The sequence below is a fragment of the Pteronotus mesoamericanus genome, unplaced genomic scaffold, assembly GCF_021234165.1.
Source record: "Pteronotus mesoamericanus isolate MK-2021 breed Mesoamerican mustached bat unplaced genomic scaffold, CSHL_Meso_final scaffold_167, whole genome shotgun sequence".
NCBI lineage: Eukaryota > Metazoa > Chordata > Mammalia > Chiroptera > Mormoopidae > Pteronotus > Pteronotus mesoamericanus.
Genome location: NW_026555308.1, coordinates 1,673,735 through 1,694,156, shown reverse-complemented (window position 1 = coordinate 1,694,156; position 20,422 = coordinate 1,673,735). Strand labels below are relative to the sequence as shown.

General features: G+C 52.3%; 1 protein-coding gene across 2 annotated transcripts in view; it reads left to right on the top strand.

Annotated features, from left to right (window-relative positions):
- The window catches only part of PDPK1 (3-phosphoinositide dependent protein kinase 1), a 73,843-nt gene extending 70,330 nt beyond the window's left edge, over positions 1 to 3,513 (top strand). For both annotated transcript variants that reach the window (XM_054589447.1, XM_054589446.1), the window contains 2 exons: positions 584 to 736; positions 1,130 to 3,513. In XM_054589447.1, coding sequence (XP_054445422.1) covers positions 584 to 736; positions 1,130 to 1,246 — 270 coding nt within the window. In that variant the 3' untranslated portion in view covers positions 1,247 to 3,513. The remainder of the gene's footprint in view (positions 1 to 583; positions 737 to 1,129) is intronic.
- The last annotated feature ends 16,909 nt before the right edge of the window (positions 3,514 to 20,422 follow it).

Below are 20,422 nucleotides of genomic sequence, written 5' to 3'. Positions count from 1 at the left end.
GCTTGACATCCCCACAAGTCACCTATCACTTCATAAGAATTATTTTTAGAAATTGTGTTTTAGTATGTTTTATGGATTAATAAAATAGATTAATTTTATCAGAACATGTCAGAATCCATAAATGTTCTCCATTTGCTGACATGGGCCCTTCTAAGCTCAGGCTCCTGGCCTCCATTCCCGACCCACCCTGGGGCATCCTCAGCGGGTGAGGTGTGAGCACCAGCAGGCAGAGCTCTGTGTCTTAGGATGGAGCAGAAGACACAAGAAGTGGTTGGGGCTGAACATTGATGGTGGGCCTCTCAGAGTTGGCTCAGCCATGGGGACCTGTGCTGGTGAGCTGGCCTGTGCTGCCACTTTCCCATGTGGCAACCAAAGTAGAGATGCCCAAACTGGGAGTGATGGAATCCAGTTCACCAAAACCAAGCAGTAAGTGCTTCCGTTCCCTCTGATCCAAGGCTGGGTCCACATGGGGAATGAGATGTGCACACTCCCTTTGTCCCAGGTGAGTGGATAGGTGGCTGGCTGGCAGCGGTCCCTGTGCCCTGAGCCTTGACAAGTGATGTCCTCTTTTTGTTCCAATCAGGGTTTATTTGCACGACGACGACAGTTACTGCTCACAGAAGGGCCACACTTATATTATGTGGATCCTGTCAACAAAGTTCTGAAAGGTGAAATTCCATGGTCACAAGAACTCCGACCAGAGGCCAAGAATTTTAAAACCTTCTTTGTCCACACAGTGAGTGTTTCCCTATGGGTTCTCCTTTGCAGGGCAGTTGGAGGCCTTTCTACTTCCTGTTTGAAGCATCCGAATGCTATAGCCTGAGGTGGAAGCTGGCTTCAAGGCAGTTGTCTCCTCCTTTCCCATGTGTCAGGGGCCCCACGTTCATGCCTCCGTTGCGAGTGGGGCTGGCAGACAAGCCGTGCTTGTTTTTCACTTTGCGGGTGACCTAAGTGATCTGGAGGTCATCCCCTGCATATTTAATCTCTGCACGTATGTGGAAGGAGGAAACCCACATATCCATGTGCTTCCAGAAGGGGCTTGCAGTGGCTGCAATAGGACAGTGGTTTCTTTATACCACTGGCCTGCGGAGACTCCCTTGAGAACATTAAATGATTTCTTTCTCTGCAGCCAAACAGGACGTATTACCTGATGGACCCGAGCGGGAATGCTCACAAATGGTGCAAAAAGATCCAGGAGGTATGGAGGCACAGATACCAGAGCCACCCGGATGCTGCCGTGCAGTGACAGCCTGCCGTTGCTGCCCTCGCTGCCAGGACACGCGCCCCAGCGCAGCTCACCGCCATCCGGGACGCTTCCAGACCGCCTGCCAGCCATCCCAAGGGGAATGCAGACAGCAGAACCTTGCGGCTTTTTTATTTAAAAGAAAAGAAGAAAAAAATACCCAACTACACCAAGAACAGAACCAATAATGAACAGGAATTCAGGGTCGCTTTGCTTGCTCTCTGTGCTCTATGGAGGATGCCCCAAGCTGTCCTTGCCATCGGCACATCTACCTGATTCCTACCTGGGCCAGTGGACCAATGTCACCAGCTCTCCACAGCGTGTCCCAGTCACCTGCCGGTTCTGCTGTGCCCTAGGGAGGAGTGCGTGTGTCTGGGCTCTTTCCGCCCCCTAGACTGTCACAGGACTTCACCAGGGAGTTGAGAGCACCTCTGCTGGGGGTGGTCTCTGATATCCATGGGGTGGGAGGGTTCTTGGCTTTTGTCCATGTGCACTTTTCCTCACATCCCTCATTCAGGGCCCATGCCCTGTGCTGCGGGCCCCTTGCTTTCCTCCTGGAGTAGCTATTGCTGCAGGACTTCTGTGGTTTTGCTGTCTGTGAGTGCTCCACATGTTGTGACTGCCAGGCAGGCTCCCAGTGGTGAGAAGTAGAACCCGCTGTCAGGTGAAAGACCAGCCACTGCCAGCCAGGTTCCTTCCGATCCATCCTCTCTCTGAGCAGTGTCGCCCTCGGGAGCAGGAAGCCGAGCACGTGCTCTAAGGGAGCACAGTTGGCAGTGGGCCTGACTAGCCCCGGCTGCACCGGGAGGTGGCTCTGCCTGCCCTGTGTGAAGCCAGAGCAGCAGGGCCTGGTAGCCTCCATGTGGAGGAGTGAGACCAGATGAGCCACTCCTGAGAGTTTGTTTCAGAGGTGAAGTGTGCAGGCCTTCCCCAGATCAGTTAAATAGGAGCTGAGAGACTCCTGTTTCTCGCAAATTGGATGGTACTCAGTCACATCCCAGCAGTGGGAGGAGTGCGGGCTGCTGGCTGGCACTTGCATCCTTTTCGTGTTGTGATTGAACATTCTCACAGTCTAACATTTTTACATCCCAACAGTAAGAATCTAAACACCTTCTCATGGTGCCAGATCATCTGGTCCCCACCGAGTGGTTCCCTCACCTTGCACAAGGGGCAGGAACACCACACTTGAACCCAAGCACCTGGCCTGCTCTTCTTTTGTTTCAGGTTCCCTCTTTTAGCTGCTTAGAGGCGGCGCCCACCCTACTGTAAACTACACATGGGCCACGTCCTACTAGTCCTTTGATATTCTTTGCTGCTGCTCCCGGGACTGTGGGTCTTGGCCATTCTTCTCCCTGCCCAGGTGTCCTTAGAGCAGGCCCTGTACCCAGGGGGTGAACACCTTTTTTCTTTAGATTTTCACCAAGGCACCAGCAAAAGGCTCACACAGGAAAGACCCCCTCTCCACTTCCCTGCCCCCGTCTCCTATGTCAGGCCCACTGGTCCATCACCCCGTGTGGCCAGTGGTCCAAAGGCAGAGGAAAGATGCCTTTTTGACACTGTTTGAGTGATAAGAGTGGCTGTTCTTAAACGGGGAAATAGTTTGGATGTGGAGAAGTGCACTGTTCTAGGCAGGGAGACGGGTTTAGGTGGGAGCAGAGGTGGTAGCTAGGTTTGCCGGTGGTGTCTCCTCGGGCCAGTCCTCCCCTGTGTGCGATCTGAGATGGACAGCTCGTGCGCGCACGCATGTGTGCTTGTGGCGGGGGAGGAGGGGCTCTAAAGTGTTGGAGCATGCCTGCTTGGATCTAGTTCCCTCTTTGTTCCTCCTCTTCCTCCTTGCTTTTGAAAGGCTTGTCTGTGTTCACCTGCTTTTCAGAAAGTGAGTCTGACTTGTCCCTTTCAAGAATTTTGCTTCAGGCTTACTCCCATATTTACATTTTACTCTTCTCAAAACACCCACCTGTGTGTGTGCAGTTAGAAGAGCTGGGAACGCACTCCAGTGCAGTGACTCCTGAGTGTCCAGTTACAAGGAAACAAGCATCAGTAGTATTTGTGTGTAATAAGAGCACTCAGCTGGGCTGCTCGGGAGACAAGTCCGCCCCTTGCATTCTGCCCTCTGGATAGCGCCACTACCTCCTGGGCTTAACCGACAAGCTCCATCTTAACCTCTGAAACCAGAGAATAAGGCTTCAGGGTTGAGCTCAAAGCTGTTAAGTGACTGCCCTCCCCTGAGCCAGTGACAGCTGAGCCCTTCTCTGTAAGTCAACTTTCTCTGCTCACTCAGAGTCCTTTTTTTTTTTTTTTTTTTTTTTTTTGCCCATGCATATTCTTTTCTTACCCTGTATTTCTGTCAACTCTAGCTTTATCCAACTTATCCTTCCAACCATCATCTTGGCATGCAGGTGCCTTACATTCTGAGATGTGGATGAGGGTGTCAGTCTGTGTACATCACAGACATACATAGAAATACAAATACGGACTTATCCAAAGTGAGAAATGCTCTGTTGTTTAATAGATCCAGGAGCCATGTGTCTTATTGAGAGAGGGCAAAGACAAGTGTAAGTGCCAAACCAAGTACCCACCAACTAGAGACAGTCCCACACCATGTGGCCTCTCTTGGCATAGAGGGGAGGGAGGACAGCCAGGAGGTTCTGTGGTCTCCACTGTGCCTTGCCTGTCTCTGGGAACTCGAGGAACCTGGGCTTGCATAGGTTTCTTTCCCTCTTTCTGTAAACCTGACCAGGGCCACAGGCAGTGGGCAGCCCTCTGTGGAGTGCGAAGCCCCACTGGTGACTGGCACCGCCAGCTGCCTGCTGTTCTGAACCTGACTCTCCACTGGCTTGTAACAGGCTTACTTTGGGAAAAATGGCTCTTGTGGTCATGCCAACACTGGCAGGAACTGCACCTACTCCAGACCCCTTGGGACACACTGGTATTTGTGGCCCCGGCCTGAAGGAATTACAGGAGACGGCCCCGTGGCACAGTCACACATACCACACCCCCACAACCCTGGGCAGTGCGCCGGCCCGGGGCAGGGGGCTCTAGTGACTCAGTACTTTCTTAAAATACTTTTCTTAAAAAAAAAAAAAAAAAAGTCAACCCTAGGCTTACCACCCAGAAAAGACCACTGTGAACATTTTGGTGTATAGTGAGTTCTCCTCCCAATGTTTGCATTTTTATCTAACCTGGGAACATACAGCATACACTCTTTTGCATCCAGCTTTTTTCACTTGATAATTTTATCTTAAGCATTTCTCCATGTCATGAACAATGATTCACAAACATTTTTATTGATTGTAGAGTTTAAATGGTTATAAATTTTATCATAATTTATCTATTTCTGTTATAAAACATTTAGATGGTTTCTGGTTTTTCACTATTTAAGTAATGCTGTGATGAATATCCTCCTAAATCTTTGATTTTTTTTTTTTTAAATCTGATCCCCTCTTCGCAGAAGTGGTATTTTCAGTAAGAGTTATTTGTTTAAAAGGTGGTATTAATCGGTTTCTCTGTCTTGATCTGATGCTTAGATATTCAGAGTTCTGTTACAAGACCTTAGTTTCATTCAGGTTTTGAAGAAATGAATTCTTGGTAAACTCTGTTCAAATTCTTATTCAAACAATGTTTGAATAAGACTGCTCTTTTTCTTTTTTTAATGCTAAAAATGATGTCATCACTGCAGTCTATTTGTGACAGATTTTTTTTCCAAAAGCCAATTTTCTTATTTTCATTGAAAGAATTTGGTGTACTTGCATGTTAGTTATTTCCCATCCCTGCTGCTACGGCTTTCAAGTGCTTGGTGATATTTTCAGAATCCTGTACTTTGTGTCCACAATGGTACTGAATTTGCATCTGCACAATCAGATAGAAAGTGTTGAACTGTTCTTGCCACATGATTAGTGGGTGATTTGTAGTTAAGTTTATAGACTCAGAGTTATGCTGAACCATTTGGAATCAGTAAAGGAGCAAAAAGCTCTACCTGAAAACACATGGACAGTTGGGTTTTACACAAGTGTGTGTGTGCCCCACCCCATCTCCCAGTGCTCTTCAGATCCTGGGATTTGGTCAGAGGGACTTTTCAGTTGAGTACAACACCTGGCCAGGCTTTTTCGTGGTATAATGTAATTGTCCTGCATGATAAGGATTTAAGGACTTCCCCCCACTTCTCCCCTGGTGTTGCAGGTTGTGTAGTTGTCTTCAAGGCCAAACCACCCAAATTTGTTTTCATCCTTAATGTCTCCACTTTAGTTTGGGGTCCATTAATTCCGAAGAGAAACATGCACAAGAGATTTTTCTAGGTCCCATGCTCAGTGCCACTTGACCGCAAAAGATTATGGCTGACTTGTGCGGAATTAGGTCTCCTGCCCTCCTCTGATAACCCCAACCCCCTCCTTCGGCCTGTCAGTTCATAGACAGGGTGCTCTCTGCCCAGACTGCAGAGGATGCAACCTCTGGGAGAGTGGTCATGGTACTGTTCTTGGAGATGTTGCCATACATGTTTTTCTATGTTATTTTTCATATCCAAACCTAATTGGAACTGATGGTGACCCAAGCGGGTGTGTCCCTGGCCTCTTGGGCCGCCTACCTGCAGAGTGCTTTACATCAGGGCAGGAGTCACTCCCAGAGCCTCTGAGGGGCACAGGCTGCTGGCAGGGTTGTAAATCAGGCCGTGCGTGGAGAATTGGTCTGGGGAGGAAGCATCCCAGCAAAGGGCAGGTTTCTCTGGCTCAAACAGCTGCGGTTGTGCCACTGAACAAGCCTACGTGTATACCTGAATATTCCCCATAGCTCATGTCTTCAGTATGAGGAAACACCAAACATTATGTACAGAGAACTTTTTGCAAAAAGCAAAACTTTTTTAGTTGTGTAACCCACCTAGTCTAACCCATCTGGCTGAATGACTATAAATAGGGGTCATTTTACGGGTGAGAAGCCTCTATCACCATCATAAGTTTGATTGGATGTTGGCAAAATTAAATTTTGCAGTATTTAGAGCTGCCGTACCTGTTCCTTAACACAAAGTCGGATGAGTCAATAGTGTGTTAGCTGTCTTTCAGGTTGGTGGCAGTCAGTTAGAACATGTGTAATATTCTCTACCTGGTCTGTAGCTGTAACTGTGATGTACAGGCAAAGCAAAAATTTAAAAAAAAAAACTTATGAAAAACAAATAATGCAATGATAATTAGGATATACACTTTTGTATTTTTATTCTTATATAAGGTTATTTGCTGGCTACTGTTGGCCTCTAATTCAGTCTGTGTTATTTAAAGTCTAATATATGAATTGTTTGGATTGAATTCATGTTCGGGGCCACGTTGTTATATGTATTGATGTACAGCCTTGAATGTGAATAATTATTGTAATCTATATTTTACAACTTTTTTTCTGGCTTTATTATATAAATTTTCTATGTGGTCAATGATTTAATCATATCATAATTTAATGAATCTGTTCCTCTTTTTTCAAATATTTGTGCTTTAGCTGTAGTTGCCGGATGAATTTTACACGTATGCGCAGTAGTCTTGTAATAAAAGAGCATGTAGTGTGTAGGCGCTGGCTGGCATAGTTTTCCTTTCGCTGGGGATCTGAGGTGGGCCTGATCGGGATAAAGGCCCACAGCCAGGTGGCAGTGCACCTCACACACTGGGCTGAGGCCCGCAAACTCCCCTTAAGCCTAAAGCCTCTGATCGTGCTGGGTGTGGCTAGAGGGGGTGGGGAGAGGCACAACCTGTCACTTTTCCAGACTTCTACCTCCTCAGGCAGAGGCTGGCAATTTTTGAATATGGGACACCTCAGAGAACCTTACTAAAGGCCAACGCTTCCAGTGCAAGAGACCTGTGGCAGGTCTCACTGAAATCATGGCGGAGAATCTTGGCAAGCTGCGTCTGGACTCCAGCGTGTCTGGCTCAACCTGGTGGGTGTTGACTTCCTTAGCAACTGACAGACACTGTCACAGGTTCTGAAATCTTTCCTGTAGAATTGTGCCAGACCCACAACCACCTGGACTCTGCCAAGGTGAGGGTCAACAGGAGAACAGGTGCATACCACCTGCCCTGCACACACAGATGGCATCTCCAGGATAGAAATAGACATTTTTGAGCTATGATTTTCCTTTTATACCATGGGTGTGTGTCTTACCGTTCTTTTAAATAGTGGGTCTCGCTGCTCATACAGGTGCATTTCTACTCCAGTGTTCCTGTTTAATATTCAGTCAGATTTCATTTTAAATATTTATTTACATTACAGACAGTGGAAGAGAAAAGTAGAACATCAACCGGTTGCCTCTTGCACGTTCCCCAAACAGGGACCAAACCAACAAACTAGACATGTGCCCTGACCAGGAATTGAACAAGTGACCTTTTCCTTTCAGGAGGATGCCCAACCAACTGAGCAACATTGGTCAGGACAATATACTCACTTATATTTTAAATTGCTCTTTTCCATTGGGTTCTTTCGAGGAAATGATTGGCAATTCAATACTGAAACAGTGGATTCAGAGACCATTAGCGATAGCTTAGAGTTAAGTCAATTCATCCCTTTATTGTACTGTTTCAAGACTACTTAAAAAATTAATACTTTACTGAGTACCAGGAGTCCTCTAGGCGAGGGTACTCTGTCAGAATGTATCTATGTTGTTGCTTTTTCAATTCTCATCCACTTAACCATACTTTTTCCTAAAATGTAAAACAGAAATTTAGAACACGAAGGTAAGGGAGCAGTTACAGTTTTCTGTCGCATAAAAGAGTAGATAGTAAGTAAGGGTTAGTTTTAGTCACAGATAAGGTGGATTTGCCAGGAAGAGTAATGCTAATTCGCATTAGTCATAGTAGTAGGGTTCTTTACCTCAAATGAGAAAATGTGCAAGATACTCAGCCTTTTCAGGTTGTCGCCCGCCCCTCCCGGTTCTGGTGAAAGAATGCCCCAGAGATTGACTCTGAGATAATTAAACCCTGAGTGAGGAATCTGAGGATTACAGGGAGGAGGGGAAGGGGTGTTTGGAGGGGGACCTGGCTGCTGGCTCCGCTCCTAATTACAAAATAGAAGAGAAACAGGATGTTGATTCACCCCTGAAAATCTCAAACCCTGACCCCCTAGTTAAGATTAATGAAAGCATACCTGGCATATAATCCTAGGGCTGAAGCTAAGTGTTGGCCTGGTGGAAGATTTCCTGCTGGGCACTCGAGGTGTTTATGGAGCACCTGGGCTGGCAGAAGAGTGGTGCTTGGAGAGGGGTTGAGTGGGGAGACTGAAAAGGGGGGATTCCAAGACATGGAAGGCCTGGAACCTTTCAGGAACCTGACGGGTTTGCGTTCACGGGGAGAATGCCTGTGGCTTGCTGTTGAATGCAGAATGTCTGGTGGGGAGCCCAGTCGGTGAAGCCGTGTCGGGGAGGTGGAGTCACAGGACATTTTCTTGAGGAGTGATTTTTTTAAGAAGGCAACAGACTTTGTTGTTAGGGAGGATGGGGAGCTGGGTTTCAAGTGGTCCCCCCTCCCCTTGAGTCTTCACATTCCCTGTCTCAGGACGGAGCCTGGGGCTGGGACTGAGTCTTTGTTACTCCTTTCGGCTGTCCTGGGTCATTTTTCTCTCCCATGTTCCCTTAGGGGCAGGCCAGCTGTAATACTCCTTCCCGGAAGTGTTTCATAAATACTTGACGTGTGATTCATTTTGATTATGTCTCTCTGTATTCTGTGGTACCTGGCCCATAGGTATTGTTGAACAGGTTAGACTGTCTAGAGCTGGATCAGCCCTTGTGTCAGTGTGGGGAGGCTTTAGGAGTTTAAGGGCAACAGGATCTACTACGTGGTGGGTAACCACTCAGATGAAGGAGGTTTTGCGGGGGGTCTGGTGTCTGCCACTGAGCCAGGCCTGGAGAAAGCTGTGGGTTGCCCATTTGCTTTTGTCCTCTGACAGGGCTATTTTCCTGGCTTTGGCGTTGCGGAGTCTGTGGCAGCAGATGGGTCTTTGAGGGGTGGGGCCAGCACGGTGCTTCTGGTGACATGCCCCTTGCAGTTCTTTGCTTGTACTCGCTAGCTGGTGTTGGCAAGGCTCAAGATGGAAAGACAGCGAAAGGAACTTTATAGGCATGGCTAAAGGGCTAAGTGACAGGGGTGTGGGGTGGAAGTGTGAAATTTTAAGCCACCTGGCCAGACACGTGGGGATTATTTTGAGTGGAAAGCGCCTATTTTCTTTGGTGCAACTAAATCAGAGGTGAAGGGCTAACTTGCCGAATCTGTGCGGGCGTCTCGCGCACTGCTGAGAGCTGCGCCGGCCTGTCTGAGGCCACGAGTGGGTGTTAGTTCACACTTGGCTTGAGGATGTGGCTCTGGGTATGTTCTGAGCCCCGACCACACATCATGGTTTGTTCGGGACCTGAAGGAACGGTCCCCTTGCATGCCGGGCGCCATCCCTTTCCTCCCCCTGGTAGGGCAGGTGCTTGCCGCCAGCGAATGCTGAGGTCGCCTCTTCACAGGCACCTAACCTGAAGGCTCCTCTGACCTGAGGCAGCCCGAGAGTCAGTGCTGGAAAGTCCTAAGAAAGAGTGAGAAGAGCTTGCTGTAGGGCAGCAGCCGCCAGGCCATCAGCTGTGCATCCCTCAGTCATCTGAGGTGGCCCTGGAGGAAGTGGTGTCAGCTGCACAGCAGTTCCTCTTTCTGCTGAACGCGAATGCTTGTGCATCCTTCCGTTGCTCTTCTCCAGCAGGACAGTGACCGGCCCTGGTTCAGAGCGGCAGTCAGAGTACTGCGGTCCAGGTGATTTTTGCAAGCAGGGCTGTAGGGGAACACGGATGCCCGCCTGTGCCAGGTGGTCAGTGGCTGCCTTCACCTATGCGTGGATGCTCGCGGCTCCTTTCAAGGGGCCCTCCAGGCCAGCAGTCTTTTGAGTCCCCTAAATGAGCCGATCTTGGCACCAAGGGAGGGGTCTGTGTGGCCAGGGTGCCAGCAGGCCACCTTGAGCACCGGTGCTCTCACCGGGCCTTGCCTCGGCATCTCTCCCGACACTACAGAGCACGCAGAACATTCCAGTCTGGAGTTGGCGGGATGTGGTCACCGGGTGGCGTGGAGCGTCTTCCCTGTTGGCACTCTGGGCCTGACTTGGACTCGGCCCACGACTGAGCTGGCTGTGTGCCTTGGGGTAAGTTAACCTACCTCTCTCAGCCACGGAGGCACTGTGAGCATTAAGGAAGATGATGAATGGAACACGTGCCCCGCCCAGTGCTTGGTGCTGCATTATTGCGGTCAATAGTGTTGGCTCTCAGGAGACTTTACTTTACTTTTGTACTTTATTTTTAGAAAGAATCTAGCAAGAATGCTTCCCCTCCCCGTCACGATGTGTTTTTGTTACTGCCTGTCTCTTACACAGACCCACTCGCTCACCAGCTCACCCAAACCTCGAGGTGCCTGGCCCCAGGCTTCCTCGCTTCCCCGGCTGCCTGTTCCCGCTCCCCTCACAGCCCCTGGCTGGTCTCAGGACAGGCCCTGGAGGACCAGTCCCCACTGTCGACAGCGGAGCCTATGCCCCGGGGAGGGGCGCAGCTTCCCGTGCAGCCGAGGTTTCTTGCAAGAAACGGGATGCCTTGGACCTGGAGAACACTGCTCCAGAGTTCGCATGCCATCGTCGTGTGTGGGGGGATGGGCTTGAGGCGTCCAAGTGAGGGATGTACCAACCGTCTCTCCCGCAGTTGTGTTCCCGTGGGTTTTTGTTTCCTCAGCGTTGGGCCTCCAGGATCTTGGCCTGCTTTTGCAAGGCAGCTTGGGTGGACGGGGATGGTTCTGGAAGGATGAGCTGGGCCAGCCAATCGTCGCTGATTGGTAGGCCAAGGAAAGTTTTTCACAACAGGAGACGGAGGGGCTCTGAGTGCCAGGCAGTCCTCGGGAGGAGGGCGTTAGGGAGCAGAGGAGCCAGGGGCCTGCCCTTCAGCCCGGAGTGAAGGAAGGGCGGACTCTGCACTGGATCCGCTAGCAGGGCCGAGCGCAGGAAGAGAGCGGCGGCCGCCTGGGAGGCAGCAGGGCGGTGGCTCAGGTGCCTCGAGGGAGCAGTGGGCCAGGTATGAACCCCTGGCCGGCGTCCTGTCTGCAGTGTCCTGGAGCCCGGGGGGCTGGAGACTCTGGCCCTGAGGAGGCCTCACCCCAAGGCTGGCAGAACCCCAGAGTGTGTGTGCAGCCGGGGGACACTGGGTTGTTCCCACTGGTGCCTCTGCCCTGGGGCTCATGGTTCTCACCTGTTCCTGTCTCTTTCGAGTTGGTTTTCTAACGCCAGCAGTTTCATGGTAAACGCCCCCACTCACACCTCTGAGGTAAGCAGCGTGACCTCTGTAGGGGATTTCTGTGCAGGTGTTCTGTCCCTGCACAGAGATGCGTCTAGGGAGGGAAGTACCTGAGAACACAGGGCAGGCGGACGTCCCCTTGCCTTGTGCCATAAATGTTCGTAACAGCCGTGACCTGGGCAGGTGGCGCTGGAGCTCGCGGGTTCACCGCAGCATTCTGCTCACGACTGTCCTCCCCGCTCGGGCGACCTTCCCTAAGCGGGCCTGGTCCTGCCCAACTGTGAACCACGTCCACCGTGCCTGGAGCTCGGTGGGACCCCCCTCAGGTGACCCTGAGGCACGTTTGTTCCAGGAGAAAGAAGCCTCAGGAGCCTCCTGGGTGGGCGGGGGGGGGGGGGGTCTTGGCTTCTGATGAGCCTCATTCGAGTCATGCGTGTCATCCTAAACTCTGGGTTTCTAAGCCACAATACTTTCTATTTATTCTTTTAATGATTTTTTATTTGATTTTTATTGTATATTTCCCCATTACCATTTAGTCCCCTGATCCCCTCCCCCGCCCGGCAGTTGCCACACAGGTGTCCGTGTCCGTGTCCAGGAGTCCTCTTTCCTTTTTGCTCAGTCCCTCCGCCCCCTAACCTCCCCCACCCCACAAGCTGTCACCTGCTCTCCATCTGTGAGCCTGTCTCTGCTTTGCTGAGCTGCGGTACTTTTAGTGGAGTCTGTCTGGGGCTGGGGAGCCAGCCTGGGGGCCAGGGCCCCGATGTCGGAGGGGGTTTGTTTCCAGGGGAGGTGGCCAGCAGCAGCGCTGAGGGTCAGAAGGACCCAGAGCCCCGACACATGCATCCCTGTCTCTGCCGGGAGCCCTTGTTTTTCTTAAACCGCCCCAGTATGCTGGAAGGCTTCAGATCTCTGGGTGCACACAGGGCACTGTGGGGCCTGCTGCAGGCAAAACCACGTCAGAACCAGCTGGCAGCTGTGCGCGTGCAGCGCGGTGGTGGCGTGAGGTCGCAGCCCCGCTCTGTTCATCTGGTGCCTGGGACAAGCCTGTGGTCTCTGGGACTCCGTTTCCTCATTTGTAGTTGGTGATGCCTCCCGCCTCTTCCGGGTCAAGGATTTGAGAAACTGCAGAAAACAAAGCAGAAGAGAGGGCAGAGGTGAAGGTTTTGTGGGCCCTCTCAAAATCAATAATCTCAGAATAAAAAGTAAGTGTTTCTGATGAAATTGATTGCAAACGTTTGTGTACAGAAGACCCTGTGCTTTTGCACTTAGATTTCAATGGGAGAAATGTGACAGAGAAGGTATCTCGCATTTAACTCAGGACACCCAGCGCTCTTAATTTCAAGTCTCCAGTGGCCATCCCTGTTCTGCTGCAACAAAGTAGTGGCCGTGTCCATTTCCCAGCGATCGAAAGGAGCCAAGTGCATACGCTCTGTAAAGTCAACCCAGGAGGCGGAGTGGGACATGTCAACAGAATTATTTTCTGTTTAGACTTTTGCACGAGAGCCTGACGTTCTCGACCCCCGTTCCCTGTCATTTTCAAGACCACGTAGTTGTGTCACGGAGTGGCAGCCCTTAGGGACAAGTGGCCTCCGATTTATCCGCGATGCTCGGCTGGGCAGTGCATTCAATTCTGCCTTTAAGGGCCGGGTTTTACCGCTGGGCATGCAGCACGGGCAGGGAGCGCCTCAGTCTCCGGGGGCTGTCTGAGTGGGCCGGGTGCCTTACTGGTCCTCAGAGCACCCCTGGGTAGGCTCAGAGGAGTGGTGGTGTGGGGCTCACTCAGTGGCTCCCAGTCGGGGTTGTCTTCTCCCCCCTCGCTCAGTTTTGGGCACCCAGGTCCGGGGTCTCCTGAGACGGCATGTGACGTGGGCTCCGCCCTGCCCTTGCCCGCCCGCTCCTCTTGAGAAGTGACTGCAGACACTGCTCCAGGCTGTGGCCAAGGCCTCGTCTCTGTGTCCTGGTGGTTGCCCTGCTCAGGCCCAACAGCCCCATGGCCCGGGCTCAGGAATGAAGGGTTCAGTCTTCTCCAGCAGGCCAGCGGCTGGACTGGATTTGCACACACGCAAATAGGACCACTACTTTGCTGCCAACGGAAAAGGGATGGCCACTGGAGACTTGAAATTAAGAGGGCTGGGTGTCTGCAGCTAAGCGCAGGATATAGTCTCTCTGTCCAATTTCCTCAAGGGAATCTAAATGCAAAAAGCACAGGATTTTCTATGCAGAAACATTTGCAATCCACACCCCTTTGGGGGCCCCCTTGGCGTGGGATTGAGGCATTCAGTCAACCTGGCATCACTAAGCCCCCCCTCCGCTCCCCGGTGTGTGCACTGCAGGGGACAGTATGCTGGCTTCCATTAAATATTCAAGAGCCAAGTACAGCATTGATCTTTTTTATTTAAAATTTTTAGTGTGAGAGAGAGAGAACATTTATCTTTTGATGCCTTTAGGGTAGACATTAAGGCAGCCCTTCACAAGTAGGTCATGTGCTAATCCACTGAGAAGTGGCGAAGGTCAATAGAGGGAAATGATTTGTCCAGAATGCAGTTTGTGGAGAATGCAGTCTTAGTTCTGGCTCTTTTACCAAAAAGGAAGGAGGAAGGGAAAGGGAAAGGCAAGGCAAGGAGGAGACCCATCCTTACCATTCTATGAATGGAGCACTTGCTTGTTATGTAAATCGAGGAAAGGACAGCAAGAGGGAGGAAGAGAGGCCCAGGAGTCTTGCCACCCAGCCACTGTTAGGTCTTGGTCCACTTCCTTGCTGTGTAAGTGTGGCCACCTCAGGTGTACGTCATCAGGGCCTCCTGGGGCCGACGCAGACTTGTGGAGCAGTGAAGTAACCTTAGTGCAGCCTGCCGACTGCTGTGCCTCAGTCACACCCAGCTGCTGGTGTGGACATCACTGAGATGGTCCTCTGTGCTGTGCATATGTGAGCGTGACTTCTGACTCTGGGGTTTTTCTGTATTTCCGTGTTCCGTATTTTCCTTTATTTCCACATTAGCAACACAAGCACGTGAGGTGTCGAGGGGGCGGAGGCCTGGCACGCGCGTCAGTCACGGTCTCGTCGGCTTGCCAGCAGCGATGTCCGAGGGTGCCTGTCCACGGCCCACCCTCGCCAGCGCTCCTCGACTCTGGAGCACGCTGCTCATGCTCGGATACGTGGCTTTGGCAGAGTCCTGCTCATGTGCTTCTAAGTGAGAGTCAGTCTGTGGTCAGGTGGGCTGCAGCTGGACACTAGGACCTGTGGAATTTCGGGGTCTTGGCGTAGGGACCCTGGCCCTTCCTGCAGAGGCGAAAATCTCCCTTCTGGCAATTGCGGTGATGAGAGAGCACAGCTCCCATCGCTGCCGCCTGTTCCGTCCTAACCCTGCCATCTCGGCCCGGTTTCTTAACCAGGCCATCTGATCAAAACAAGTCCACAGGAAGAATGAAGCCAGCGAGTGCTGACGTGACTCCAGGGGGAACTGCTCACCCGTGGCAAAGCTGGACAGGCTGGCTTGTCGTTGGTAGAGAATGGTGCAGCCTCTCACTCGAGGCCACTTGTTCTTTGACATCTCGAGGTTCCCGCTGTGGACCCGCGGCTCCGGCGCCATGCGGGTGGGCCTCGAGGCATGCCTGGGAGGTGGGCCCTGTGGCTTCCCTCCTGGGAGGGAATGCTGGGGCCCACGCTGTGGGGACCAGTGTGAAGGCAGCTGCTGGGCTGGGTGTCCTGCCCTCAGAGCCTGGTGATGCCTGGGCAGATGTGCAGCTCAGAGTTGAGCCATGTGGGAGAAACACAGAATGATGAGGGTCCCTTCTAAAGCCTACTCTGGTTGCACGTGTCCTCACGGAGGCCAGCCCAGCAGCAGGTGCGTCTGGAGTGACTGGCACATTTTGGATGCCCCAGAGTGCTGGCATGCATTCCGGGAGTGTGGAAGGGTGCCCAGCTCTGGGCTGTCAGGGTTGTGTTGTGCGTCTGAATGCCCGGCCCCTGGGCACCTCTTTCTCTAGATCAGCTTTCTAAATCAGTGTATCTAATCTAGTCTCTCAGTGTGTCCTCTGCGAGGTTTACAAGGAAAGCCTTTTTCTATTAAAAATAGAACAAGGATTCTAGAGTAAAATTCACATGGATTTTTAAGGTAAGCCAAACAAGGCACTGCTTAACTGACTTGAAGGTGCTGAGCCTCAGAAAGGGACATGCGGTGTCCCCTTAGCCCGTCCCTATTCACGGCCTTGTCTGGATCATCCTCATGTTTAGAGGCTCAGTACAGGGCCCACTCCCACGCGCCCCCCTCTCACTCCCCACTGGTATTCCTCTGCACCAGGACACTGCAGCTCGTTCCTGCTCACCTGCCCTGTCCTCTTTGCCATCCCCTTGTCCTGCCAAGCTTTTTAAGCCTGGATCACCTTTGTATATCTCATGCTACTCGACATACTGGTGGCACTCAATAAATATCCTTTTCTTGTTCTGCCAGGTCCCTGCTCCAAGTGTTGATGCCTAGGTTGTGAGTTGTATGGCCTTGAGCCCAGTGTTGTACCGGACTGAGACTGGCCCTAAGGCCTCAGTCCCTTGTGACAGACAAGGCTCGTGGGATGTTCTGAAGGTGGCAATGAGCCCTGTCTCATCTGATCTTTCCTACTAGACCTTCTGCCAGCTGTCTGTGAGGCAACAGTGAGATGATAGGTAATTACTGAGCGTGGTGATATGCCAATGGCATCATTGGCTCTCTTCAGATACTGGGTCTAGGAGGTAGAGGGGCAAAGCCTCTTGATTCCATGTCATGGTAGCTCCATCCCTTGCTCCAGACCTTGGCCCCTTAAAAGGAAATGATGACCATTTTCACCAGTATGGTGGCTGCTAAAGCAACGTTTGTCCAGAAGCTGGTCTGTGGGTTCCTTTACATGCCTGAAGAACAATGAGTGCAGGAGGCTGGGAGGAAGGGGCCTGTAAAACAGTGTGTGACCAGGTGACCAGTACTTCCTTAGAAGGAGGGATGAGACCAGAGGAGGAATTCAGAAGCCTGTACAGTTGGAAAACTGCCCTGGGGGACAGTGAAGGAACAGAAAGGGAGCGGGCGGTGGCAGTAGATTGGGCTGAGTGCCCAAGCCTATGGTAGAAAAGGGAACAGAGGTGATCTGGGCTTAGTGGGGCCTAAGGCTATGTTTGGGAAACAAGAAACTTACCTCCATGACCTAATCAGTATAAAATGGCAATATTAATGAGGCCTCACACTAGAACTGCCAACCAGGGCCGTGACTTTACACTGAGTGATACAGGAGTGAGCAGAAGAAAGCACTCATGGCCCTCCAGAGCCAAATGGGCATGTGCGGTTGGGGGCTGCGGAAGGGGGGGCACGGGGGGTGGCCGAGAGAGCTGGAGGAGGCTGAGGAGGGAGTGGGCACACCTCTAACGGAGCTGAGATGACACCCAACTTCCTCAGCAGCCACATCCACATTCAACTCCCGAGAGGGTAAGACACCAACCGGGCAAAGGTGCATTCATCCAAATGTCTCAGCACAACCCCCTGCTCCCTGGAAAGCAATCTCGAACCCCAACAGCAGCCACAGCGCCCTGGCCCAAGGACACACTGCCAAGGCGAGAGAACGTGCTTTCTTTTTCAGTTCTCCCTGGACTCCTGCCTCAAAACACACAGGTTTGGGCCGGAACTCTGCTTGACATTGCTGTTTCCAAATGCCAGCATTTGACGTTTCACTTTCCATGAGATTTTACCGAGCAGTTTCTCTGATTTAGGTCTTTTGTTTGTCTTTACTAATGAAACAACTCTCAAACAGGAACGGAGATCTGAAAGACACAGCTAGGGGCCCCTTTGTTTGCCACGAAGAACACCCCGATTATTCCACAATAAAGCAAGCCACGCTGCAGAACGAGAACACACCCGGCCAGGAAAACTGGGGGTGAGGAGAAGCGTCTGAGCACACGTACCCTGTCCTTCCCCACGGGGAAGCACCTCTCTAGGACGGAGCCCTCGCAGAAGGCAGGTAAAAGGCATCAAGACTGAACCCCGTGTCTCTATTCTTAGCATTCTACCCTGCGGGTGGTCTAGGACTGAGCTCCTGCGTGTGTGCGTGCACGTGTGCGTTCTGCATACTTTCCAGAATCTGACCCATGACACAGGTTTAAGCCAAGGTTTTCCCCACTTGTAAACAAGAATACACCTGATGGTAGCTTTTACCTTTACAAGATGCCTGGCAAGTTCGCTCAGCCCAAAAGCACATTTCCAACGGGAGGTTCAAAGGTGTTAGGAAGCCTCTCCTTTAAGGGACACAGCCCACCTTACTACAAACTAACACAAACTAGTCAGTCGCCTTATTTTATGGCTGGCAGCAGCAGAATGCTCTGCCGGTGCAGAATGCTCTGGGGCCTGAGCGGAGTCCTGCCCGCTTTGGTTTTGGGGGACCAGAGTCCGAGGAGAGAACAGGGTGCGCGCAGAGGTGCTGGAGGGCGGTGAGGTGGAGCCCTGGCCAGGCTGCCAAGAGGCAGGGAGAGGACGCTGGCAGCGCCCACGGTGCACAACCACCATCCCTGTCCACCTCAAGTTCCCGGGACTCCAAGAATCACCCTGGGAACCTCTCTAGTCCCTCCCCTCCACCCGGCTTGGCAGGCACGGTCTGTGGCCTGTCGTTTGCCACAGCTTGCAGCACGCCCCACAGCTCCGCACCCCCAGTCCTGGGGGAGCTCTGAGACCTTTTCCCTCGCCCAGCGCAGGCAACCCAGGCCGTGGAGTGACTTCTCAAAGTACACCTGACTCTCCGAAGCCACGCCGACTACCCAACGAACGTGGCCACTGTGCCCGCCAGGGTCCGGGGACATGGCTTTAAGGCAAACGTGGTCCCTGCCCCTGGGAAACCACTTCTTAATGGGGTGGCGAGCCCGGAGTCATTTGCAGAACTAGCCGGTTAAAGCTGCGACGGTAGCTGTGGCAGAGCCGGACGAGTGCTGCGGGTACTGAGCCGGGTACTGAGCCGACCCTTGGCTGCTCTGACCCCAGCGTGGGTTGGGGAGGGGCTCGGAGGGAACGGACGGCTGGAGGGCTGCAGCGCTGTCCAGGCGAGGGTGCCGGAGGCGTAGACGGTGCTGTGACGGCCGGGAGAGAAATACTAACACGGAGAAAGTGAAATGCAGCAAGGGTTAATCATGCATCATGCATTTTGAAGTTTCACTTTCCCCTGTGTTTCAGATTCAAAATACAGCCACCTTCGTGAGTCAGAAAGGAAAACCAGTCATTCTGAAATCAACATCCCAGTGAAGGAGAGAAAGAACTCTGGAGTTTGGAAATGGCAACAACCGGTGATGTGACACAGACACAGACACGGCAGACACACACACACACACACAGACATCCCCCGCTTTTCCATCCCATGCTTTATGTGAAGGGCAGGGCCTCCGCCAGCACCTCACGGCAGCTTCAATGATGCCAGGCAAATGAGGAGCTCTTGAGACCACACCGCCTTTCCCCGCTTCGTCAACAAAGCTTCACTGGGCACCTACTGGGTCCCACATGCTCTCCTGGGCCCTGGAGAGACAGCAAAGAACAAAACCCAGCCCATGTCCTCAAAAGGCCACATTCCAGTGGGGCAGGTCCATCCCCGCCCCCCGCCCCCCCCCCCCGCAAAAAAAGGTAAAAGTTACAGTGTGTCGTATGGTGATAATATCTGGGAGAAAAACACAGCAGGGAAGGGAGATGGGAGTATTTGGATGGGGACGGTACAAAGTGAACCTTCAGAGAAGCCCTCACTGGGAGGTGACATGTGAGCAAAGAGGAGCGGGGGAGAACCCTAAGGGCACCTGGGGAGAGCGTTCCCAGCTGAGGCCTGGCCAGTGCAAGGTCCCAAGGCACACAGAGGTCCAGCCTGGCCCGCGGCACCCCTGAAACATCCCTTCTGGGCACTTCAAACCGCACGGTTGGGAGCCTGAGACACGGGGCTGCCCGTGAGGATCCAGGCACCTCCTGAACCGGAGCCTGATGACAGCCTCACCAACACTGTACCGTCCAGCATCAACCCAAGGCTCTGAGGTGCTGCTAAACAAACCACTGCCACGCCAAAAGCACCCCAGCAGTATCTCCTCCGCTCCAGCACTACGGGCACGAGGACACACAAACCCATCAGGAGCAGTCCTCCTCCTTCGTGGGATTCTGTGATTCCCTTCCTGCCTCAGCCACATTCGCCCGCCAAGGTCCTCAGCACAAGAGCAGTCTCCGGCCCTCTCCCGCACGGAGATGTTTACGGGATCAACTCGGTGCCCGTGCTTTCTCTTCCCACAGGCGTACCTCACCGGCATGGGTATGTTTAATAAAGAATTTTACTTCTGCATTTTAAAAAGATGATGGTTGCAATATTACCTTGTAAAGCATTTTTAAAGCGTCATTTGTGAAATGAAAAGCGAAAGGAAAAAAGCCCCCTCCCAGTCTCAGAGGTCCGAATGTTTATCTGGACTACAGATGGTATTCCAAAGGGCTGATATCTTGAAACATCTTGAGGCAGTAACTAAGCTGCACGGACAGCACGCTGACACCTCTAGGATCTGGAGGACACGTGCTGACCGGAGGCCGCGTGTCAGGCCCGCTCGGGGTCCGGTCAGGCTCCTGAGGCGCCCCCGTCCAGCCTGCCAGCCCTCGGCCCTGAGGGGGCAGCACAGCCCGGGGAGCCCCGGGAGCCCGGGGCGCCCAGACGACCCAGCGCCTGCAGGGGAATCATTCCCCCCCCAGCACAGCCCCATCCGCTGGCCACCCACCTGGTGACCCAAAATTACGCTAAGTAAATACTTTGGGTTACTCAATAGCTTCTGAAATTTCAATCTCTAGAGAAGTTTAAAGCAACAAAACCATAGGTGCGCCTGTCCTTCAACCCTGCCCCCCACCCCGAACAAAAAGGAGCTGGGCACAGAGATGTTCTCAACAACAGGGCCCTCTGCCCGG